Source organism: Chanos chanos, chromosome 6 (assembly GCF_902362185.1).
Source record: "Chanos chanos chromosome 6, fChaCha1.1, whole genome shotgun sequence".
Taxonomy (NCBI): Eukaryota; Metazoa; Chordata; class Actinopteri; order Gonorynchiformes; family Chanidae; genus Chanos; species Chanos chanos.
In genome coordinates, this window is record NC_044500.1 from 29,836,946 (window position 1) to 29,862,535 (window position 25,590).

Consider the following 25,590-nt stretch of genomic DNA (forward strand, 5'->3'; position numbering starts at 1 on the left):
CAAAAACCCTTGAAAAACCTGAAACAACATCCATCTCAAGACACCTCATCCATACAGATCATAAACATTTATTAAAGCGGTTCTCCTTTGTGCTGAAGAAAGTCCAGGTGTATGTGAAAAAGCAGAAAAGGCATTTGAAGGTAAACGCTTCCGATGCAATGATGGGAGTATTACTTAAAGAGAAACACTAAACCAAGGCAAGTGCTATGAAAGCCCAGATCATAAAGCAGGTTTAATTCCAAACAGAGGAAGGAAGGAAGAAAGAGGATGTTTCTTTTTCTGTTCCTCACAAACTTAAACCCTTTTTTCAACCCTTCTTAGCTCGGACGTGTCCTCCCAACCAGTTCTCGTGTGCGAGCGGTCGCTGTATTCCCAACTCCTGGACGTGTGACCTGGACGACGACTGCGGAGATCGCTCTGACGAGCCTGCGTCTTGCGGTAAATTGACCCAGCGTGTTTTGCAAAGCTCTTGTACAAACTTTATTAACGTGAATGGTTTCTCCGCTCCTGCTACGTCACCCCCGGCATATCACACATCATTTCTCAGTCATGAGCAGAGTGAAGCTGCTCTTATACTTACCCTCTGGAACTGGGTTTTGTTAAATACCACTGGATTCTTTCTCTGCTCCTTTGAAAATGTACGTGTGTTAAACATTCGGTCATGCTTGGGCCAATGTTCCCCAGTCCTGCTCCTTGTAATCCACAGCACTGCACATTGCACCTGATGTCCAAACACACCCCACTCATTAGTTAATCAGGAGGCTCTTGATAGCTGAGGTAGGTGTGTTAGATCAGGGAGACCCGTGCCGGAGCTGTGGGTTTGTGGGTGTAGGTTTGTGAAGTGTAAAGTATTTTGGCTGGTTAAATTAAATGGTTACAGTATTTTGTGTATTTTATATGATCTTCTCTAGCATACCCAACCTGCTTCCCCCTAACTCAGTTTACCTGTAACAACGGACGCTGCATCAACATCAACTGGCGTTGTGATAACGGTGAGTTTCTCCTCTGCCTCTCTCTTCTCCTGGCTGTCGCCATTTCTGCTCTGTTTGACTCTTAGCATGATCATTTCAGTTTAGGTTTGTTTTGTCTGCAACTCGTATAAGAATTTTGTTGTTGGCTCGTCCAGTTTGTGTGTGTTGTGTGTGTGAATGTGCCTGTGTGTGTGTATGTGTATGTGTGTGTGCACGTATATGCATGGCTCTTTTTTTTTTTTTAATTTTGTTTTGTTTTTAGTGATGAGTTCATAGTCACATGTTATGGCCTTTCTGTGCGACCACTGTGTCTTGTTTATTTGTTTTTTTTATAGTTTTGGATAGTTACTTGCTTTCTGTAGTCTTACAGCATTTGCTGTTTGGGTGTGTGTCTTGTTTTCTTTTTTCTTTTTTTCTTCAGTAGCTCATTGTCCTTGTTTGTTTTGTGACATAATGTCTTGTTCTCTGTGCTTATTTGCCCCGCCCCCTGTCTCCGATTGGCTCTGTGTTGCAGAAAAGGATTGTGGGGATGGCTCTGATGAGTTGAATTGTCCGAACCCAACCGGTTAGTGCATAGATCAACATGCACCGTAATATATATAGATATGTAACTGGAATAGCACAGAACACTGTGCCACAGGGATTGGGTGGGACTCATGAAGCAGGAGATTGTCTGCTGTCTCTTAATATCTCTGGTCATTTATCAGCAATATACCGTGACTTTTAAACACTTTATTTGAACTATGAAAAGTGTTTAAATGTTCAAGATTCATTGTATGTTTTACAATGTATATTTGTAAAAATTTGAAAATACAAGTGACACAAAATGACTTTTTGAGGTGTTGATTTTGCCTAAAATAGTAGGTGTCAGGTGTGGGTTGCCTCAGTGTATAGAGGGCTCTTTTCTCATGGTGCATGGTCTGATCTATGCAGTTTCTGTGATTTTTTTTATCATTTACTTTACTGTTATGCTTATGTTATGCTCTGTTATGCTGTTTCAGATGCACTTGTACTACTTTATTTCAAATGCATTGTGTACTTTACATAAATGTATATTATATGTTGCTCGAATACTTTTCAGAGATACGTCTCTGAAATCTTTCATCACCTCTTCCATCAGTCTGTTCTCTGCCTTGTTTGTTTATTTATTTACAGGACTCATATTTCACTGACATGAGCAATAAACATTGAACATGTGAGGCATTCATGAGCACTGTCAGTAGTGGGTAAACTGAAGTGCCTCTTAGAGGAAAAAAAAAAAAGATGTTGATGTATAAATGAGTAATGAGGAAGATAAATGATGACATGTTGTGTTTCAGATAATGACTGTGGTGATAACAGTGACGAGGCGGGTTGCAGTCATTCCTGCTCCAGCGCTCAGTTCAAATGCAACAGCGGCCGCTGCATTCCCGATTACTGGACCTGCGACGGAGACAATGACTGTGGAGACTACAGCGATGAGACACACGCCAACTGCACCAATCAGGGTAAGAGTTTAATCCACCTGTCTGGTGATTAGTCACTATAAAACAACAGATACTGCTCAGTCATAAACCAATTAGAATGTATTAGTATGACTAACCAACCAATCAGGGTGAGAGTTTAATCCACCTGTCTGGTGTTTCGTCATTGTAAAACAACAGAAACTGATGCTCAGTCAGACCAGTTAGAATGAATGTCTCTGACTAACGGACCAATCAGGGTGAAGTGAAGTGTGAACCTCCAACTCATCACCCCAGTAATCAGCCCAGAGGTTTTTTAACAGATCTCTGCATAGACCTGCTGGGGCCCCTAGCCCACCAGTCATGTTTAATGGCAACACCAACATACACTGATACTCAGAGCATGGTTCCCAAAAAAAAAAAAAAAAAGGTGTTTTTTTTTCTCCCATTTTAATTGTGGCTGTACTTAAACAGTTTATGAAAGAAATCTATCCGAGAGTTTATTCATATTCGAGGTCGGTTTCTGTCATTAAAAGCTCAGAGTTTATCCACATTGCTGCTTAATGGGCTGAGCCAAAGCTCGTCTTTCCCCCGTGATGAGTTTGGAGTGGTACAGTCGGAACTGTGAGGCTTTAATAAAGGTCAGGCCAGGCTAACTGGGCACGCTGCCTGAGGAGAACCAGTTCAGCATCCATTTTTCCACTCTTTATGCATAGCCAGGTCTTGCACACAAAGCAGCATACACACAAATGCACTCGTATGTGCTTACGATTACATGGCATTAGCTTATTGCATTAGTTTTTTGGTTTTTTTTCCTGTGGAAACCTCTCAGTTACTTTACTGCAGCTCATCTGTGGTCTCAGGTCAAAGTCCCTGTTTGGAACTTACAGTCACTACTTACACAGATATCCTCCATCTCCGTCAATCTCTTTCTCTCTTACTCTGTTTTGTCTGTCTGCCTGCCCCTCTGTCCCACTTTCTCTCTGTTTCTTGTTTTTTTCCACATACCTATAAACCGGAATCCTAAACTACTTGTTTAAATTGTAATATTTTCTACAGTTTTTTGGAGAAGCTCTTTGCTAGCTCCGTCCCCGCTCTGATCTCCATGCCAACCGGCAACCATTTGCTCCAAAGTCGCTGCTTTTGCATTTTGCATTATGAAATCACGCCTCTATTCTGGAAGTGACGTGTTGAGCCTTTGTTCTTTGTGTCAGATATGGATTTGATGCCAGATCTGTGTCATTTCAGGCTTTGGGATTATTACAATTCTAGACAAGTTTACGCAGTCGCATCATTTACCCCTCAACCCGTTATTATGATGTATTAATATTTATCAACGAAGTTGCTAAATCACACTTACTTATGTGGTTTATGCAATAAGAAATGACGTCCACTTCATGTTTAAGTCTTACATTGAATATTTGACCCAAATGAGCGGTTGTCCTTTGCTTCTCTCTCTCTCTGCATTTCTCCGGGTGTTTTTGTAGCTAATGATGTATTTGACGTGGGATCTTTCATAAAAGATTCAGTTGAATGCTTTCTCTTTGCTGCCATATGCGTTTTTTTGCCTGTGGAACAGTCCTCTCTGTGCGCCAGCAGTCGACACTTTCTCACAGGCCGTGTCAGTTCTGTAATGGTATTTTTATTTTTTTTTAATGAATAAGGACCGTCGTGAAGGCGGAGGGCGGAGGGCGGATTGCGAGCGTTTCTCACAGACTCCTCTGCATCATTAGGCACCACAGTTTTGCCAAACGCTAACTTTTCGCCCCTCCAGCCTTTTGTGAAATGCCAGGTCTGGAGTGATGTAATGGGAGAATTATCAATGGAGCGTAGCTTCTGTTAAGTTTTTTCCCCTCCAAACGACTCTGTATTGTCTGTTCTTGTGCCTGTGAGAGAGTTATTCGACCCTCCGGGTTTAAGAAGATTTCTGGATCTTATAGGCCTTTTTTTGATTAATTTGTTATTTGTGTGGTTATTGAAGTTATGTAATGTAGAGGCATTTATGGACCCATAAATATTGAAACACCGCAAGTCTTCACCCTTCATCAGAATGAAGCACAAACCTCCAAATAATCTCCAAACCTCCAAATAATCAGGAAGGGCTGGGTTACCTTGTTTTTCACCCATTTTCCACAAAGTGCACTTACATCTCTCTCTCTCTCTTTCACTCTCTCACCCCTCTCCTCTATTTCAGTTCAGTTCAATTCAAATTGCCTCATTGATATGTTTGTCACGAACAGTAGAGTCATATTTTCAAACTTATATCAGTGAGAGGACATGCTAATATGACAGGACATACTAATATGACAATGAGAAAAACACAGTACCTGTGATATTAACAGCAATCAGAATGTTTTAACAGGAGCAGAACTTTTACATTCTTTACCATGTGAGGTTGAAGATGATGGAGCTGTGTGTAGCAATAGGACGATCTTGTCCTTGTTACTCAGATCTCTCTCTCTCTCTCTCTCTCTCTCTCTCTTACTGTCTCTCTCTCTGTCCCTGTAGCCACGCGGCCTCCTGGAGGCTGTCACACTGATGAGTTCCAGTGTAACATGGATGGGCTGTGTATTCCCATGCGCTGGCGCTGTGATGGAGATACAGACTGCATGGACCTGAGCGATGAGAAGTACTGTGAGGGCGTCACACACATCTGTGACCCTGCAGTCAAGTTTGGCTGCCGGGACTCCGGTGAGGCATGGGTAGAGATTGGTTGGGTACTTTTGTAGTTGTAAATAAGTTGTCAGTGGATTATTTTGAATATTGAATTTTCAGTGAGGGATCTATAGACCTGCGTGGAAATGAAAATGGATTAAGTATCAGATGGGTTAAGTATCTCTGATCTCTATGACAAAGTCACTCAATATGCTGTTTTGTCACATGATTCTGTTTCCATGGTAGCTGATGTGAGGGATGTTTTAGTTTGAACATATGGGATGTGCAATTGGTAGTGCAGTTCATGTTGCTCTTGTTACTAAAGTTGATATGATTTCTTGCTACTCTTACGTACTACTTATATTAACTGAATGCCTGCTGTGTCTCCTAATGGACCATTTGCTGTTTTAACCTTCATCTTATACACACACACACACTCACACACACACACACACTCTCTCTCTCTCTCTTGCTCTCTCTCTCTCTCTCTCTCTCTCTCTCTTACTCACACACAGTCTCTCTCTCTATCTCTCTTTCTCTCTCACACACACACAAACACTCACTCTCTCACTTACAGACACACAGACTAAAGCCCTGTGTTTGTACGTTTCCGTTTTCATAGCGAGGTGTATCAGTAAGGCCTGGGTGTGTGATGGAGACAGTGACTGTGAGGATAACTCGGACGAGGACAACTGTGAGGCACTGGTGTGTAAGCTCTCTCATCACGTCTGTGCCAACGACACCACCATCTGTCTGCCCGCCGACAAACTCTGCGACGGCACCCAGGACTGCCCAGATGGCTCTGACGAAAAGCTGTGTGGTAACTACATTACCCAGAAGGCGCTGGAGTAGAGCACTTAGGGATCTTGTAGAATTGCATATCCAGATGTGAACTGTTGTACTCCCTGTTATTAGCCTCTGGTAACCTGTTTGGCTATTAAGCTCAGTTAACAGAGAACAGTTGGTAGCTTTGAATGGTGTCATTTTTTTTTTTAAGTCTTGAGGGTTTTGAGGCTCTCCTTTCTATTCAGTGATTTGTCATTGGTCAGTTTGTTTGCTTTTGTTTTTGTCTGAGTTTTTCTTTTCTGGCACATTCCACAAGGATGTGTTATTTTGATCGACTGTTGTGATGGGAACTTTGGGTCAGGTGTTTAATTTATACAAGAGTATCCAGTCTGTGAAACTCCCATAAAGCCTTTATGCTGTTAGATCAACATTAACGCTTTAAACATTTAAATCAGCATTTAACTTTTCTCACTAGTTTTATGGTGTAGCTAGCACTCAGCAAACTCTTTTTGATTATTTCATCTTTTCTGTCATCGCTCTCCTCTCTCTGTCTTTCTCAGACCTCTGCTCTCTGAACAATGGAGGCTGCAGCCATAACTGCACGGTGGCCCCCGGGGAGGGAATCGTCTGCTCGTGCCCGCTGGGCATGGAGCTGGGCACGGACAACAAGACGTGTCAGATCCAGGGCTTCTGCGCCAAGCACCTGAAGTGCAGCCAGCGCTGTGAACAGGACAAGTTTAACGTAAAGTGCTCCTGCTACGAAGGCTGGGCCCTGGAACCAGATATGGAGAGCTGCAAAAGCTTAGGTGAGGAAAGGGGGGAGAGATGGAGAAAAAGAGAGAGAGAGAGAGAGGGAGAGAGAGAGAGAGAGAGAAAGAGTGGAGAGTAGGTCTGGAGAAAAAAGGTGCAGGGTGAGGAAAAGTAGAGGGAAATGTTAAGAGGGATCAAATACAAACAAAAGTGTTTTTGATAAAAATAGAAAGTAACAGACAATAGTGCAAACAATGTAAATGTTTGTTAATTGAAATGAGAAGATGGCACAACAGACTTGGGTTTTGAATCAAGATTGAATCCTGTTTTTTTTTTCCCAAAAAAGCTTCATGAAGAGTCTCTAAAGCAAACACTATGACAATAAAGAAGAAATGGAGAGACATGATTGATGAAGGAGAGGGAGAATTAGGGATGTGGTTATGGTATCAGGTAATAGATGACGGCTGCAGTAACCAGAGGAAGTTCTAATGTGGTGAGAGGTCATTGATGAGTAAGTGGAGTGTTCTCTTTGGCCGTTTGGCGGGAAGTTGCGGTTTCAGATCAGGTTGTGGAGGATGAGGGTGGAAAGAGGGTGGAGTCGTGAAGTGTCCAGTTTTGTTTTTTAGATGAGAGATTGTGGAAAGCAAAAGAGGCATATGAGAGTGGGGTTTATTTTGGCAGGAAGTGGTGTGGTTTCAGTAGTTGCGCCAACCCAACACCCAGTTGTTGAATTTTTGTATTTACAGGAGAGAGAGAGACAGAGAGAGACAGAAAGACAGACAGACAGGCAGACAGACAGACTGTTGAGATTGCATAGTAGATACTTTGCTCCACAATACACCAACACACAGATGAGGGTTGTGTGAAGGGTATAAACACTGGAACTTTGTTCACTTACCACAATGAAAAGATGGAAGGAGATAAAAGACAGAAGGAACGAAAGTGGGCGAGGGGAAATGCGCAAAAAGTAATTTTGGAGAATGGAGAGGAAAGAAAATCAGTGTTGGACGAGTGAGAAGGTCTCTTGACTTTCCTTTCTCGGTCTGGAAGAATTCAATCAAATCCAAGTGCTAAGCCCTGCTTTGACTCACACACATTCCAGACTCTCTCTCTCTCTCTAAACTCTCTCTGGAAAGGGTTCGCCCAGTGCTTGATGTGTGATGTTCAGAAAACCGTTTAAATCCACTTCAGTAAAGAAAATCTGCTTTTAATATATTTATAACTGGGGCATTTCAGATATAATGAAAATGCTATATGCAATATTACATTCTAAAGAGCAATAATCCTCATTGTAATTTATTTAGAACATTAGAAATGCAAATCTTTTAAAGCACTTTAATACGTAGTATACCATACTGTGTGTTAGGATGTCCAGGGGCAAGTGGCTACATCAGCAACCATGATAACTTGCTTTTCAGATCTTATCAGCAGTTACGGATATTACCATTGATTTGGCCTGTTATGTACAGAGCCTGTGATAAGTACCCAGTCTCTCTCTCTCTCTCTCTCTCTCTCTTTCTCTCTCTCTTTTTACACAGATCCCTTCAAACCATTCATCATTTTCTCCAACCGACATGAGATCCGCCGTATTGACCTGTACAAGGGTGAGTTCAGCGTCCTGGTTCCTGGCCTGCGGAACACCATCGCTTTGGACTTCCACCTCAACGAGAGCTCGCTCTACTGGACCGACGTGGTGGAGGACAAGATCTACCGTGGTAAACTGGCAGAGAACGGCGGTAAGTGTCTGTTCTGTTCTGTCTGTTCAGGGCACAACTGTATTGTGTTGGCGCTGGTGATCATTTTTATGGTTAGGTTGTAGGTTAACTACAGCTTTTCTCAAAGGGTTCAACGACGGATCTGAAAAGTAGTTATTAGAAACTTCTTGCAGTTCCCGAATTGAGATAGGCAAAAGTTTTTAAATGAATTTACTAGGCACACTTAACAAGGAAGTGATTCAGTCACCTGCTGTTTCTTACTTGTACGACTTAGCGTTGGGATTTATGCTTAACGCAGTTTGTATTATATCATCCTGAAAGAGCCAGCTGGCAAAGTTTGGAGCATCTGCTCTGTCTACCTTCAGAAAGGCAAACGCAATCCATCAAAAGCACGCCGACACCTCTCCATAAGGATACAACAATCAGTCAAATCCAAAACAGCCATCTTCAAAAGGACAAAACAATCAATCACACAGAATCCTCTGAGCAAGCAAGACCCCCTCATTAAACAGAGCCGAGTAATGAGTGTATACTGACACTGTGTGTGTGCGTGTGTGTGTGTGTGTGCGTGTGCTGACTCCATTCAGGATAATAAGCAGTCTGGGTTGATTAGTCCGTTTGCTGTGATTAGTGTCAGGGAATGGAAAAATGAGCAGGTAGGAAAAAAAGAAGAGAGAATGATGAAAGAAAAATAGTTTGTTTTTCGTCCCTTGTTATTTTTAGGTAAGTCTTTCATTTTCTGTGTTGTAATGACTGGTCTCAACTAGTTCATGATTTTGACAACTCTGTTTTGTTGTCTTCTGCAGCCTCGGGAATGAAATAGTTTGGTCCTTAGTCATTTTAGCCTAACTTCAGCTTATCTTTTTCTTCTTTAACAAAACAAACTGTTTCATAATGAAGCTGGACTCAGGGTAAGTTTTTTTTTTTCAGTGAATCATTCTCTCTCTTTCTCTCTCTCTCTCTCTCTCTCACACACACACACAGTTCTGACCAGTTTTGACGTTGTGATCCAGTATGGGTTGGCGACACCAGAGGGACTGGCAGTGGACTGGATAGCTGGGAACATCTACTGGGTGGAGAGTAACCTGGACCAGATCGAAGTGGCCAAACTGGACGGTACCATGCGTACCACCCTGCTGGCCGGAGACGTGGAACACCCCCGTGCCATCGCTCTGGACCCTAGAGAGGGGTACGGGGCTTTGGCCGTTACCTCGGATACTAGCTTTACACGATCCTCTCTGATTCATGTAACATACCTGGCATGATGATACTTCTCAGCCTCTTTAAGAGATTATACCGTCCCCTGTAACAGTCAAATCTTTATGGGCTTTTTTTATCCTCTGGCAGCCTTAATAGGAGCACAGTGTCATTACAGAGCTCCGGTTGCAGTGAGCTACAGTCACTTCTAGTAGATAAACTGCCACCTGTTTCTCTTCTGTCTCTTTCTCTCTCCCACTCTTTTCTCCCCGTATATAGGATTCTTTTCTGGACGGACTGGGATGCCAGCATGCCAAGGATCGAAGCTGCATCAATGAGTGGGGAGGGCAGACGGACCATTCATAAAGAGACCGGGAATGGTGGCTGGCCCAACGGCCTCACTGTGGATTACCTGGAGCGCCGAATCCTCTGGATAGACGCAAGGTTCGTACATAAAGAGATATATATTTATTTCTGTAAAACTTATTGAAAGGATGAAAGAATATGACAGTTACGAATATAATGCTGTATTGTGTGACAGGTCAAATAAGGACATACAGGTTGTTATGAGAAATTTTGGACTGTCAAACATAATAAAGGCGAATGTTGCGTAGAGTTTAACGTTGTGGTGTTTTCCGTGAGTCAACATGTCCAGTTTTGTCTTTCCCACTAGATCCGATGCAATCTATTCAGCCAAGTACGATGGTTCTGGGCTGATCGAGGTTCTCAGGGGACACGAATACCTGTCGCACCCATTCGCCGTGACCATGTACGGGGGAGAGGTTTACTGGACGGACTGGCGCACTAACACACTGGCTAAGGCTAACAAATGGACCGGCAACAACGTTACTGTGGTTCAGAGAACCAACACACAACCGTTTGACCTGCAAGTGTACCATCCATCCAGACAACCTCAGGGTAATACATACTCACTGCTTTACATTTACCCCATCCAACAGGAAAGTTGTTCCCTTTAGCTGAAATCATAGAGGACTCAAAAAATTGTCTCAGTAAATGAATATTAATATCGTTTGGCTGCTAATTATTACAGTTAAGTGTTGTGTAGTGTTTTAGAACATCCCAAGCAGAAAAACAAAAAGCAATTAAAAAAAAAAAAAAACATGATGCTAGTTAGCTAGTCATTTTATTCAATGTCTGTTCAACCGCAAATACAGGTGACACCCACGTGTCACGCATCATTGGTTAAGACCTATTGAGAGAGTGTTGGTCTCCTCTCAGTGCTGTTGACCCCTGGGAAAGAGACAGTCAGGTGTGTGTAGTAACCCTTGGGCTTGATGGACAGATGCCTTGATGTGCTCTGTCAGTGCTGTAGAGGCGAGCAGCGTGCAACTTAGCCTGTCACAACTGTTTACCTCCCTCAGTTTTTCTCATGGAGCAAGACATCTGTTTACTTATGCTAGACAGGACCAGACAGCAAGGCCAAATTACTTCGGACGTGCTTGGAAATAATGTTTTAATCAATTTTAACTTTCTGACCTTTTCTTTTCTCTTTGCTTCCGCTCTCTCTCTCTCTCTCTCTCTCTCTCTCTCTTTCTCTCTCTCTCTCTCTCTCTCACACACAAACACACACACACAGCCCCTAACCCCTGTGCTGCTAATGGAGGCCTGGGTCCATGCTCTCATCTCTGCCTGATTAACTATAATCAGACTTTCTCCTGTGCCTGTCCCCACCTGATGCGACTGGGCCCCAACAATCACACCTGCTACGGTAAGAACAGCCACGCCGTTACCATGGCAACCCTCCGAGCGACAAGCCCATCAGCCTGAACAGAGAGAGAGAGAATGATATGTTTGTGGTATTTTGTTTTGGGACTTTATCCTACATGCGAAGACGCTCTGTGACTCTTTTATTCTACCCTCTCAGAGTCCCGGCAGTTCTTGCTGTATGCGCGACAGATAGAGATTCGGGGCGTGGACATCTATAACCCTTATTACAACTACATCATCTCCTTCACTGTTCCCGACATCGATAACGTCACGGTGGTGGACTACGACGCTCTGGAACAGCGTATTTACTGGTCTGACGTCCGCACACAGACCATCAAGAGAGCTTTCATCAATGGCACAGGCATCGAAACAGTGGTCTCAGCAGGTTAGACCATCTTTAGAGCGTGACTGAGTGTGTGTGTGTGTGTGTACAGTATAATATTAAATAATATATGTGTGTATATACATATATATATATATATATATATATATATATATATGTATGCGTGTTTATTTATATATATATATATATATATATATATATATATATATATATATATATATATATATATATATATATTGTGAGCATGTTTGTTTGTGTGGAGAAAGAGAGATATTCATTCTTTGTTATTAACTGATGTTAATGAGGGATTTTTGTTCATTTTATACCGTAAGCTTGGTGTGTGTAAGTCTGTGTGCTTTGTGTGTTTCAGATTTGCCTAATGCCCATGGGTTGGCAGTAGACTGGGTGTCTCGTAACCTGTTCTGGACCAGTTACGATGCCAACAAGAAGCAGATCAACGTGGCCAGACTGGACGGCTCCTTCAAAAACGCTGTGATCCAGGGACTGGACAAACCCCACTGCTTAGTGTTGCATCCAGTACTGGGGTGAGACTTGTCATTTAACACATGCCTAGACCTGTTACCACACACACACACACACACACACACACACACACACCCACACACACACACACTAACACACACACACACACACGCACACACACAAAACCTCTGAGGTAGAAACACATGATGGTGAGACACCCTGGTGCTAGTCACTGAGATCTGTTCTGACAAATGGGGTAGTTCAGATAACGGGTGACTTTTAGATCTCTCTCTGTCTCTTTTGTTCCCTCCTCTCTCCAACACTACTGTACTGCTGCTAAGACAAGGCCAGGACAGGCTTCACTTTACAGCTCTTTAAATGACTAACGGAGTGAGTGAGTGAGGGAGCGAGCGAGCGAGCGTGTTTGTGTGTGTGTGTGTGTGTGTGTGTGTGTGTGTGTGTCTGTGTCTGTGTGTGTGTTCGTGTGTGTGTGTTTGCTGAATGTAACAGGGGTATTTTCTTTTGCGGTACTCCACTTTTTAACCCCCCTCCTCCTTTTCTTTTTAAAAAGAGTCAGCCACTGAGCCAGTGGAATGTTTCCGGTGTGGGCTTCTCTGGCACAGGTTCAAATAAGAAGCAGATGCTGTCTGCAAGTGTGTGTGTGTGTGTGTGTGTGTGTGTGTGTGTGTGTGTGTATATGCGTGCAGGCTCACATGCACTCCATTTCCAGATGGAAGTCAGAGCAAATGGTGGCAAAAAAAAAAGAAAAAAACCCAGACATTTTGCAGAGACACATACGCACACAAACTCACATTCTCCAGAGAGCTGAGGTCAAACTTGTTTGCAGATTTTTTTTTTCTTTTTTCCCTTTTTTAAGACACAAAGACAAGTCAAATACACGCCTGTGTTTAGCTGGTAGTTGGAGAAAGAGAGAAGCGTGTAGCCTTAAATGTTGTCCACAGGGCCCCTTACACAACATACACATTTACATACATGTATGGTGCTCACAGTCTAAGAACAACCTCATTCATTTCACACAAAATATTGGCGTACAGTTGGAAGCTGAGTGTACATATTTACCCATTATATGCTTGTTTCAAGTGCTAAATCACACATATCTTACATTTTTGGCCTATATGAACAATTTTATGGTCCCACCAACAGTTAAAGTCTGTAAGTGTTTCATTTTTAAATATGCTGGATTTGGCTGGTGAAGCTACAGAAGATAGGACAAAGAGCTGAGTTTGAGGGGGGGAAAAAAGATGTTTCTCCAAATATAAAAACTAATTTCACAGGAGGGCATACATTTTTTTGTATCGAGCTCTTTGTGCCGGCCTGACAGGTCACGCCTGCTCTAAATGTGGCAGGCTCTGAGAAGTGTTGAGAAGAATAGCACCTGTCAGCGAGTTCACGCAGGATATTACTATCTGTGAAAATAAAGCCATGAGTGGACAGTGCTTAGATAAGATGTCTTAAATCCCAAGTGCTGGCATGGTTGTAACAGACACCGCAAAAATTTTTATATATTTGTTTTTTTTAAAGAGTATAGTGAACAAGAAATTATTCGCTTACACATGTTAATATGTGTTTGCACATAATAACGTTTGTCTGTGAAGAACTAATTTACATTGATAGTGCTGCAGTGGGATTTTATTTCATTACTCCAAAAGCGTGCACACACAGGGTCTGAGATGTGTTTAATCCACACACCTGCAAGTTCAGATATGAGAAAGTTTTAGCTTTTATAGAAAAAGTAGGGGTTTGCTTTAATTAGATTATCTTTTGTACATTTGCAGGTTTTACAAATGAGACATGGGTATTTGTGACTTGGTAAAAGTTTGACAAAGACAGGATAAAAGATGTATGTTCGTGCTTTAGAAATGTTGAATGCCCTTGTTCAAGGTTACAGCCGTCTTCTCATTCTGTGTGTACTGGCATATGTATGTTGCTAAGCGGAGGGTGAGAAAGCAACTGGGGAACAGACAGTGAAAGAGGCATCAAGAACAAAGCAATACACAGTAAACTGCACTTCAATTGAGTTTGGCTAGATATGTGTGATTAAATCAAATGAGACTTCTTTCTGCTCGGTCTAACCCAATCAGCCTCCATCTATGTTCTGCTACATTACCCTTGACCCCTCTCTTAGCAACCAGGTTGCTAGAGGCAACCCTACACTGTAGATTAAGTGAAAATAAATGAAGTGGAAGCCACTTGAGAGACAGCCTTGAGCATCTGTACATTGATTACAGGCAATTTACAAACTGATGCATTCATTAGTGACTTGAACATGCGTAAGGACGCACAAAGTTTACCACGCACACACTCATAAAACACACACCTTGGCCTATGTCATATACTGTGTTACCTAGAAAATCTATGGTGTCCTCAAATTTCCTAGACACACATAGATAAAGAAGAAGTCCAACACACACATTCAGTCTTTCTTTATGGTGAGCTGATGTGTGGTGCTTTGTAAAGTTACTCTGTACATACACTGTTTTCAATTGAACAGTTAGTGACTTTGCAACATAAATCATTTTTCTAAGTGTCATGTTCTCCATTTCTAGAAAGCTCTATTGGACAGATGGAGACAACATCAGTATGGCCAACACAGATGGTAGCAACCGCAGTGTTCTTTTTACCAGTCAGAAAGGACCTGTTGGTAGGTATCTTAATCCATTTATAACAACCCAAGAACAGGTTTGCTTATTAAGCTCATGCTTGCACATCTGATATTACCTGTGGGTGGTTTGGCTTTGCAAATTAAAAAAGACCTTGAGGGGCTTTATGCTCAAAAATGAATTTTTACCATTCAAGCAAAACTTTTGTCAAACATGTTGCGTCCTTTAGAAAGCGCTCAAGTATTTGATTCTAAAATTCTTCCTGTAAATATGATTTGCACACGTACTCACACCCTGGAGTGTCGGAGCCTCACTACGGCACTGGCATGGCGTTGTAACTTCTCCTCTCTCTGCAGGTCTGTCCATTGACTTTGACACAGAACACCTGTACTGGATCAGCTCAGGCAACAGCACCATTAATCGCTGTAAACTGGACGGCAGTGGACTGGAGGTGTTGGAAGGAATGAAGGGCAAACTGAACAAAGCCTCAGCACTGGCCATAATGGGTATGACCCCATGAGAATCTATACCGCTGGCATGTGGGACCGCTAGATTAAAACGGGTCATATACTGTACTGTCATCTCCTTTGGTTTAGAATGAAAAAAAAAAAAAAAGATCAGTCATCACGAGAAATCTTATTTCTGATCACCAAGGAAATAAAACTGTCAATTTAGGATCACATGACTTCCAAATTACTGTGAACTCATCTCCAAAAGAAGTTAAAATTCTACTGATAAAGCTCTTTTCTTTCACTTAAAAACACACAAAATGTTTTACAAACTTTATCAACATGGTAATAAGAGTAGTACATTATGTGTCTCACTGTGCTCTTTTTTTGTTAGTAAATGAACTCTATTCCTTGACTTTACAAGAAATCATATACTGTGTCAGATTTCAGCCTCTGATTGGTCCTTTACTATGATGTGTCATTCTGTGATTTGCTGACTGTTTATAGGTGAGAAGTTGTGGTGGGCAGACCAAGGCACAGATCAGATTGGCACATGTGATAAGAGTGATGGGGGCAACTGGAAGGTTCTGAGAAACAGCACGTCCCCAATAATGCACATGAAGATTTACAATGAAACCGTACAGAAAGGTGTGTGTGTGAATTCTCTGTCTCCCAGGAGTTTCGTTTTGCTTCTTAAATCATGCTATATGTCAAAAGGAGTTATCAGAATAATATTCAGCTTTTGACAGCACTGTAATGCACTGATGTCAAATTAATCTGGAACCCCCAAGTCTCAGAGGTGTCACTCTGTTGACTGATACATAACATTTGTAGGAAAATGATATCGATCTGCACTTAAGAGAGATTTGAGATGGGAGTGCGGTTGAATAAATTGGCATTTTTCCCCAGGTTCTAATATGTGCAGTAAAAACAATGGAGACTGCTCTCAGCTATGCCTGCCTACTTCACCAACCACCCGCGCCTGCATGTGCACCGCAGGTTACAGTCTGAAGAGTGGGCAACAGTCCTGTGAAGGTAACAAACCCGCACATACAGAGTGCTATTTGTGAACCGTCACTTTAAATTCTCATGTGAAATGTCAAAACTCCATGGATGGAGACTCCATACACCTTTTAGTATATTTTATCTCTGTGTTAGCCGAATGTGACCAAATGCATGAACGGAATATGGCAGGCAGCAGCTTGCAACATACGACTTTGCATGTTTGGCTGCAGGTGTGGGCTCCTTCCTGTTGTACTCTGTTCACGAGGGCATTCGGGGCATCCCACTGGACCCTGCAGACAAGTCTGACGCTCTGGTTCCAGTGTCTGGCACCTCTCTGGCTGTGGGAATTGATTTCCATGCTGGTGAGTCTCACTCATTCATGATGCACCATATTACAGTTTAAGAGCCCTTATGTGTTTCTTTATGCTATCTCACCTGACACCTCCTTGCTGGGTTTTTGTTTTTTTGTGTTTTTTTTTTTTCCCACAAAACTGCTGGATGTGGGAAATGTAATATCTTCAAGGAAAGTTTCATGATTTTTCCATTTTCACTCTTCTTTTCTTAAAAATAAATAAATAATAATTATATGTATTTAAAAAAAAAACTACATAAAATTTCTAAATGCTAACATTAGCATCCTCAGCTGGAAACGGTGGAAGTTTGCGGGGGCTACAGAGGCTAAATTTGAATTATATTGAAGTTATCAGGTTATGCATGTCGTTACAAGTACATCCAGGTATAGAAGTACAATTCATTGTCATACATCTTGTAGATTTTCTCTGTAAACACTGCTAAAATAGATCAGCGAAGCCACATCACCTTGAGATGTCATTGGATAAGCGTGAGGTCTAAACATTGTATCCTAGGTAACATATTGAGACGAGCAATAAAAGTCTAATTTAAAAAAAAAAAAGTAGCTTGCGAAAATGCTCGTAGAGTTACTTTTTATCTCTAATGTCAGCGACATAAATGGTTTGACAGTTTAGGCATAAAAGACTTGTCGAAAAGTTTGTTAGGGTAGTGTCCTCACATTCTCCCATTTTCCAGTGGATTACGCTAATGTTAGCGTTTTGAAACTCATCTGTTAAAACCAGTGGAATACTTCAATAAACCTTTAAAGATAAGAACACAATGGTGGTCAGAATGATAGATGGAGCCTTTCCTGAAAGACATGATAGTGATTTATTACCCTCAAATAAAGCATCAGTGATTTATTAACTTTTTTTTTTGAAGTGTACACAGTGTTGCTCTTGAAAATACTGCCTAGTTTCATTCATCTTATCTGACCTACTGAAATTAAATGTTTGGCCACTTGATTTTGGCACCTCTGACTAACCTTTGACCCCTGATGTTTAGACAATGACACTATCTACTGGGTGGACATGGGCCTGAGCACCATAAGCAGAGCCAAGAGAGACCAGACCTGGAGAGAGGATGTGGTGACCAATGGAATCGGACGAGTTGAAGGCATCGCTGTGGACTGGATTGCAGGTGTGGACTGGATTTAAGGATCTGAAACACACGCGCGCACACACAGACACAGACACACACACACACACACACACACACACTTGCACTCACATTCATTCTTACTTTACCATGCTTTTATATTCTTCACTCTAATATACATATACACACAGGTACACAGGTAGATGTTTGGTTTGTGTTTTGTTAACCATAGTAACCAGAGTTGTAAAATGTTATAAAAAAAACAGTCTAGTTTATGAACTCTTTGTAATGCAGACTGTGTCTTGGTTTTGGATATTTAGTCCTGCTTTTCTCTATGCTTTCCCTCATAGGAAACATTTACTGGACAGATCAAGGCTTTGACGTGATTGAGGTGGCCCGTCTCAATGGCTCTTTCCGTTACGTGGTCATATCACAGGGTCTGGACAAACCCAGAGCTATCACTGTCCACCCAGAGAAAGGGTGAGCTCGTTCTGTTGTCCACTCTCTCTGTCTCTGTTTCTCATAGATATATTGTGTTGGTCTTTTGTAGGGTTTCACCCACTGTTGCTCTTTATACATTATTGTCATGTGTCATATGTGTGTCTGTGTGTGTGTGTGTGTGTGTATGTTTAGGTACCTGTTCTGGACAGAGTGGGGTCAGTACCCTCGCATTGAGAGGTCACGTCTGGATGGCTCCCAGAGGGCTGTGCTTGTCAACGTCAGTATCAGCTGGCCTAATGGGATCTCCATTGACTACCAGGTACACAGTTCCTTTTCAGTCTCACACTTATGCTCTCTTGATCTTTCAACACTGAAACACACACGTCGTAATGAAATCAACCATGTCTGTTTGATGTCAGTGTGACTGTGTTGTGCATTGTGAATTGTTGTCATGGTGATGATCTGTGTGCTCTGTAGGAGGGTATGCTGTACTGGTGCGATGCACGCACTGATAAAATTGAGCGTATTAATCTGGAGACTGGACAGAACAGAGAAGTTGTGCTGGCCAGTAACAACATGGACATGTTCTCTGTCTCTGTGTTTGAGAATTACATCTACTGGAGTGACAGGCAAGTGTCTGTGTGTGTGTGTGTGTGTGTGTGTGTGTGTATGTGTGTGTGTGTGTGTGTGAGGGATCATTGATCATTGTACTCCCTGTGTGATTATGTAGGTTGAGGAACACAGAAGATGTCATTGTGTTTGAGGTGTCTTTTCTAAAACCTGTGTGATAAAACCATATAAAAGGAGGTCATTTTGGGTGAACATGAATAATGGTAAACACTGGTCACTAAGAGAATAAATTGAAGGAAAAATTTTGGGAAAATAGGGAAATATTGGTCTGATATTGTATTTTCTTGTCTTCAGTTTGTCAAGCCTCGTACAGGATGTCATCAGTCTATTGCACTGAGTATTCTGTACCGAATTAACTAAAAGCAAGAAGAACTTTTCTTTGAAGCTCAACCTTTGTAATACCACATAATAACAATGAATTACGTCCCTGTTTTCGTGTGACCTTTTGTTAAAATCGGCATTTACTCTGTCCTGTCTTGGCTTTAGGACCCATGAGAACGGCTCTATAAAGAGAGGCAGTAAGGATAACGCCACAGACTCAGTGGCTCTGAGGACAAGTATTGGAGTGCAACTCAAAGACATCAAAGTCTTCAACAGGGCCAGACAACAGGGTGAGTGTCCTGGAGTTTCCCGCCCTGCCCCCTCGAGTAATCCTCTCTGCTCTCATACGCATTCGGTAACATTCAGTCACAGAACATTCCAGAACAATCAGCTGTGTGATTGCTATACTTACCAGTTTTCTAAAGGATATCTTGAATGTAATAGTATGGGAGAAAAATGCCACGGAACAAAATGCAAACTCTCAAGCTATGATTTTGACACGTACCTCTGAATGCGTTTCTCTCTTTGGTTCACCTTTTGACCGCTGTTTAAGTATAGAGTCCTTACACTCATTTTTTTTTTTTTTAAGGAACCAACATATGCAAGGACAACAATGGCGGATGCCAACAGCTGTGTCTTTACCGTGGTAATGGGCAGCGCACCTGTGCGTGTGCCCACGGCGTACTTGCCGATGACGGGCAGAGTTGCCGTGACTACGATGGCTATTTGCTTTACTCGGAGCGAACCATACTAAAGAGCGTGCACCTGTCAGATGAGAACAATCTAAATGCACCTATTAAACCATTTGAAGACCCAGAGCACATGAAGAATGTGATAGCTCTGACATTTGATTACCGTGGCGGGGGAGGAGGCAAAGGAGCCAATCGCATCTTTTACAGTGATATCCACTTTGGGAACATCCAACAGATTAACGATGATGGATCTGATCGGAAAACAGTGGTCGAGAGTAAGTGTTTAAGCATTTGGTTCATTTCTCGTAGTCTACCTGTAGTCTACCTTTTTCTTGTGTACTTTTTGACCTTGTAAGTCCTCCTGTCTCCCATCACTCTGTTTGTTCTCTGTCTTTCTTTTTCTTTGTCTCTTTTCAGGACTTTTTTCATGGGGATGTCGTAAAGCTGCCATGACATGTTGACATCTTTTGTAATTTATGTCACCATACGCGACACGCCTGTGCTATCCATAACATAGACTTCTAGGCCGTCATTGCCTATCTAAACTTAGAGATTCATTATTCTTTTAGATCAGACATTGCTAGTTTTGTGCACTATATGAGACTGTTAAGCTGAGCCGGTTAGTTTTGTGTAGCATTCCTTATTTGTGGTCTTGTCATTCATATTTTTTTACTCTGTGTTAAACCTCACCCACGATATTTCCTATGAATAATTATTGTGAAAAGAAAAGGCGTCATGAACAAGGTGTGCGGGTATGATATAACACAGGGATCAAACTATGTATTCACAAAGTAAGATGTGTTAGTTCCCAAATTTTATTTAAGTAGTGTTCTCTGGTGCAGCTTGCTCAGGATCAGTCTATGCTATGAATGAAATGCTTCATCCTTCTGAATGTTCACACCCTGATACCTTCCCAGTAGACTTAGGAGTGTCCAGCTGGAGTGACTCAGAAGTAAACCCTGTAAATATTTTGGTTTGAAACCAGACTAAACAGAAGATGTAAGATCTGACTCAAGTCCCAGTCACCGCCTTAGTGTGGACTAGTTTGACTGATCCAAGTCACTGTTGACACATGCGTCATCAAAGAAATTGAGATACACATAACTGCATGTAAAGCGCTTTTTGTGTGCTCCGACTTCTTTCATATTTGGGGTGGCTGTAATCGTTTTTATCAATCAAATTTTTATATCAAACACGACAAAAAGTATTGCTCTAATGTGTTGGTGTTCTTTTTTTTATATCACTGAGAAGGTTGTCTTATAACCGGCCAGATTTACAGCACTCCATAAAGCACTAGCAAAGCAGTGGAAAACTGTTTCAGGCTAAATATGATCTTAAAAGAGCTCAGAATCACCAGCAATATCATAAACATCTGTTTGAACATCAAAGTTAAAAGAATAATCCCCACAACAGAGTCCCACAAACATACAGATCCACACAAAGTCACATCCGAGTAAAGGTCGCGCAATGAAAGTGGAAAAAACATTTTATTCAAGAGAGGTAAACTTTGCTGTGAGGAGCTTTTGACAGATCATCTTGGATTCTGTCTGTACATAAAAGGCATTAATGAAGAGTGTTTATATCCATGTACATATAACTCAGTTAACTGAATATCCCATATATTTGTAAAACAAAACAAGCCATTACAATAAGATCCTATTGTGTCCTTTGATTCTGACTCCTTATACATTGGCAGTGTTCACAGAGAGAGGGTTTTTTACATACCCCTTGGCCCAGCTCAATTAGTTCCTTCCTGAACTTCTGTGACATGAAGACGTAGAGGATTGGATTGACCACAGTGGACGAGGTTGCCATGATTCGAGCAAAAGTGGCGAAAGGCCCAAAGCGGGGCGAGGGGCCAGTCACCGTCCATTCGTCCTGTATTTGTGCAAACATTAGACCATAAGAAGGCAGCCAGCACAGAGCAAACGCCAGCACCAACAGAGCAGATGTCTGAGTAACCTGTCTCTGGTACTGCTCCAGATGGGCAATCTGGCTAGTACTACCCTGTCTGGTCTTTCTGAGAAAGCAGTATATCTTCCCATAAGCAACCACAATGATACCAAGTGGCAAGACGAAGGCAAGGAGGAAGTGACAGATTCCAGACGCCAGCAGGTCCGTCTCTGAGAGGAAGTTGAAACAGGCCAGGTCCTGTTGGGTTTTGTAGGTCTCCGACCCTGACCTCACAGTGCGCCAGACCAATTGGGGAACTGCCAAGATAACAGCTGGGATCCATAGTACCCCCGTGGCCACTTTCAAACGCAAACTGTCTCTGCGCCAACGATAGGCTTTGGTGGGATGAACCACTGTAATGTACCTCATAAAAGCCAGGGTGGCTAACGTAAAGGCGCTAGCTGATGTAGACACAGCCCCGAGGAAGCTGACAATCTTGCACATGAAATTCCCGAAAGACCAGTGCCGGGTCGCGATCGCGTACGTGTGGAAGGGTAGGCACACCAAGAGAAGGAGATCCGCCACGCTCAGAGACAGGAGGAGAATGTCTGTCCCGTTAGCACTCCTGTGTTGTGTTCCTATCGTCCCCCCACTGCTCTGTCCACGGCCCCCCTGCATTATTCGAACCAGGATAACGATGACAAGGCAGTGCCCCACTACCCCTGTCACCAAGATTAAGGTGTCAAATATTGGGACCAGCACTCGCTCCACATCACTCACCTCTGGATCAGAGCTGTTTCCCAATGAATTATTTCCGTTATCCATGTGGAGGTTACTGTGTGGATAAGCTGGGTGTTACTGAAACACTATCTGCATATGACAGTACTGCTAAGGTTGAACCCAAGTAAAGGTGTAGTCCAGGATAATACTGCTGATAACACTCCACTTTCTCATAATTTATTTTAACTCCACCTTATAGATATTAGGCTGTGCTTTGGGACAGAGGTTAGTGTTTACCTGGTCATCAAGTTGTCCAGCTTGAGGATAAAGTCCAGGCTGTCCTGATTCTACTGCTATTTTTCCACAGTAGTTTTATTACACGAGTCATTCAAACAGCGGCACCAGTGCTCCTGCTTAATACCCAACACAGAAATCAGATCAACATAACAACACACCCATTGATTGATTTTTACACTAGCTGTAAAACTTTGGTGATAACAGACAGCCTTGGAATGATGACATCACTGTTAAATAGCACAACAGCTCACTAAAGACAATCAGAGCAACAGAAAATGTCAATCCTAAACCATCTAGAATATCAAAAAAAAAAAATCCTTCAGAGCTGTCTTGTATCTTTCTGAGCTTTGTCCATCCTTTCGCAGAACATGCGGTCAAATCCAAATTCTTTCTTCCTTCCAAAAATAGATCAGCAGTCATCTACTGTGCATTCCATTTAGCTGATCTCTGAAGACTTGGCTGTGAGAAGTCCACTTCTAATGTCTTGCAATCAGGAGTGTACTTGTCCCCTCTCCATCTCAAAAGACTGTACAATGGAGAAAATTCAGCCTGCCCCCTGTGTAAGGCATTGTGTCTAGATTTACTTTTGTAAATGATCCCATACACTTGCCTCCGTTCCCACTGCTGGTGGCAGCTCTCCACAGAAATCAGCTGAATTGTGTTCTTTGTTGAGCGCATGGGGCTTCTCTTTGATGGAGTTCTCAGCCAATCATGTGGTCAGTCCATCAGCTTTCCCAGTTTCCGTAGGCAGAATCAGCCATGGGGGGAAAAAAGATTGTAACATAGGCTACATGAAAGAATACTGCTGCCTGTTGTATGTGTTGTCTGAGAGAGGGAGAGAGAGAGAGAGAGTGAGAGAGGGAGAGGGAGAGATCGACATATCCCTTGAACTCTGTACAGTGACGAAACTCGAGGGTCAATAAACAGGATGATCCATTTGGTTGGTTGTTCAGTCAGTTTACAACAGGAGTGGTTTTTTTATTTTAAATCTCTTAAAAAAAACCCTCAGAAGTTCAGAATTCCTCTCCGGACTCCAATCAAGTTTCTTTGCCTCTGTGCAATGGTAAATCTTCAATCTTCTACGTGGCTTTATAGACTGTTTCTTTCTTATAGATAAAACCTTGAACTTTAGCACTCCAGTCCTATTCGAACATAACATCTTGTGCATTTTTTCTCATGTATTTTGCTATCCACACATATTTTGTATATACATATTTGTGGTGGTGTTGTAAACATAAACAAAGTTATTACTCTCAATACTCTCCACCTGTGGACTGCTAGGAGCAGGGTTCTGATCTATGTGGCTGTCATCTTTACTTCTGTGTATCTTACTTCACTCTAATCTAACCAAAAGAGGAGTCATAAACCTGTTGAGAAAGGACCCTTAGGAGACAAAGGCTTCAAGGGCTAAAGCCATTCAACAGCTCGTAAACTCATAAACTGGCACTCCCAAAGCAGATGGGGCAAGAGCTCAGGGGGCTGGCTGTGTGTTGTTGGGTTGGAGCTTGATATTTGAGGTTGCCAGCCAGGATACCAAACCTTATCTCAAATAGAAATTACCTGTGACCATGGCCCTCACTCTGTTAATGGGTTCCATTCTTTTCCCTTGTCTCATTTGTCACATTATTTATTCGCTCAGAAAATCAAACATTGAAAACTCCCGTCTCATACGCGTCTCTGAATAAGGCCCTGTGTTTGTTCAGAATTTCAGTGATTATTTGTTATGATACTGTTACTTGCCTTACTGTTTTTAAAAGACTGGTTGATAATAGCTCACATTTAATTTGTCATCATCTTAATGTTTCTTATGTGCTGACAGCCGTTAACATTAGCCCCTAAAAGTGTTTAAATAGCGACATGTGAGCTAGGTAAGGCAGAGATCAAATTCAGGGATTGTTTTTAGGGTTTTCTCCCCTTTGTTTGCAAATGTGTCTCAGCCAGTTCGTAGAAAACAGTCTGAGAGAAGTATTTGATTCAGCTCAGGCTATAAAATCTTAGACTTGATGTCCATAAACTCACTCTTCCATGCAGTGAGTTTACCCTTTGATCTGATCACAGTGCTGGCACTGATAGTCTATTAGCCACGGATTAGCTGGCTCTTATTGAGGTAACTTTGACCTGTCATGGAATTCTAGGACTCCAGAGACAGTTTTACACAAGGTGATTTTTGCTCAACCAGAATCGGCACTAAAACCTGAAAGAGGTTTACAGCTCTTCACTGTCTTAAGTCTGCAAGTGAACTTGGCATGAATGACTTGGCATGAATGTCCATAATTCAAGCCAGGAACCAAGTGTCCCACCTGAGTTCCAGAGTCACTCCTCTTGGGTCCTGAAACTGGAACTTGCTTAGAGTGACAAAGCTGAAAAGGCCAGAAATACTCCCCAAATGGTTTAATCCTGAATAGTAACCACATGATACCAAATGTTGGGGGAGGGGGCAGCACCACATTTGGCTCTCCTTTTGCACCTTAGCTAAAATTAGAGAGGAAAAATGTGTGTGTCTCTGCATTTGTGTTAGTTAACAAAGACTGTTTGCGTCTTTATTTACTGCACCTTAGCATAGACTGTCATGTAGTCAAATTGTTCACACTATTGAATGAGCATCAGTGGAGTTTGACGTTTTAAGTCACCAGCTTAGACACACATTCCTATCTCAAACAGATCCATATCTCAAGTAGACACTACCTCTGACAATGGCAGTGATTCTACAAATAGATTCATCAGGTTACTCATACACTCAAAAAATCAAAAAGTGGAACCCCTGCTGATACGGGTCTGATTAGAGCCCTGTGTGTCTTCATAATCCTCATAATTATGTGATATTATGTTATTTTCACATCGCACTTTTCAAACACTCCCTTACACTTAGAGCTTACATTTATGTATTTTTTGAATTATGTTTTTTCTTTGCTCTGACAGTCGAACACCACAGTTTGTAGCATCTGAGCATGGAGTTGCTCGCGTGTGAGTTAAGGTTGAGTAAACAGCATGCGTGGAGATCA

The 25,590-nt window shown here is 42.1% G+C and overlaps 2 protein-coding genes across 2 annotated transcripts in view; one reads left to right on the forward strand and one right to left on the reverse strand.

Annotated features, from left to right (window-relative positions):
* lrp1aa (low density lipoprotein receptor-related protein 1Aa) overlaps nucleotides 1-25,590 on the forward strand; it is a 112,545-nt gene that overhangs the window by 57,336 nt on the left and 29,619 nt on the right. The window contains exons 18-41 of the mRNA XM_030778709.1: nucleotides 322-438; nucleotides 912-992; nucleotides 2,291-2,458; nucleotides 4,922-5,104; nucleotides 5,691-5,888; nucleotides 6,415-6,660; nucleotides 8,143-8,340; nucleotides 9,304-9,508; nucleotides 9,796-9,960; nucleotides 10,190-10,434; nucleotides 11,114-11,245; nucleotides 11,402-11,629; nucleotides 11,958-12,132; nucleotides 14,638-14,732; nucleotides 15,048-15,197; nucleotides 15,648-15,788; nucleotides 16,050-16,175; nucleotides 16,376-16,507; nucleotides 17,502-17,636; nucleotides 17,945-18,074; nucleotides 18,228-18,354; nucleotides 18,513-18,664; nucleotides 19,152-19,276; nucleotides 19,576-19,953. Coding sequence (XP_030634569.1) covers nucleotides 322-438; nucleotides 912-992; nucleotides 2,291-2,458; nucleotides 4,922-5,104; nucleotides 5,691-5,888; nucleotides 6,415-6,660; nucleotides 8,143-8,340; nucleotides 9,304-9,508; nucleotides 9,796-9,960; nucleotides 10,190-10,434; nucleotides 11,114-11,245; nucleotides 11,402-11,629; nucleotides 11,958-12,132; nucleotides 14,638-14,732; nucleotides 15,048-15,197; nucleotides 15,648-15,788; nucleotides 16,050-16,175; nucleotides 16,376-16,507; nucleotides 17,502-17,636; nucleotides 17,945-18,074; nucleotides 18,228-18,354; nucleotides 18,513-18,664; nucleotides 19,152-19,276; nucleotides 19,576-19,953 — 4,032 coding nt within the window. The remainder of the gene's footprint in view (nucleotides 1-321; nucleotides 439-911; nucleotides 993-2,290; nucleotides 2,459-4,921; nucleotides 5,105-5,690; nucleotides 5,889-6,414; nucleotides 6,661-8,142; nucleotides 8,341-9,303; nucleotides 9,509-9,795; nucleotides 9,961-10,189; nucleotides 10,435-11,113; nucleotides 11,246-11,401; nucleotides 11,630-11,957; nucleotides 12,133-14,637; nucleotides 14,733-15,047; nucleotides 15,198-15,647; nucleotides 15,789-16,049; nucleotides 16,176-16,375; nucleotides 16,508-17,501; nucleotides 17,637-17,944; nucleotides 18,075-18,227; nucleotides 18,355-18,512; nucleotides 18,665-19,151; nucleotides 19,277-19,575; nucleotides 19,954-25,590) is intronic.
* On the reverse strand, nucleotides 21,153-23,416 carry LOC115815719 (delta-type opioid receptor-like). The gene has a single exon (XM_030778710.1). It carries the CDS (start codon nucleotides 22,394-22,396, stop codon nucleotides 21,335-21,337), a length of 1,062 nt encoding a protein of 353 aa, XP_030634570.1. The 5' UTR covers nucleotides 22,397-23,416; the 3' UTR covers nucleotides 21,153-21,334.

Excerpts from the sequence above, each read along its gene's own strand:
- LOC115815719 (XM_030778710.1), bottom strand. The coding sequence starts at position 22,396 with ATGGATAACGGAAATAATTCATTGGGAAACAGCTCTGATCCAGAGGTG.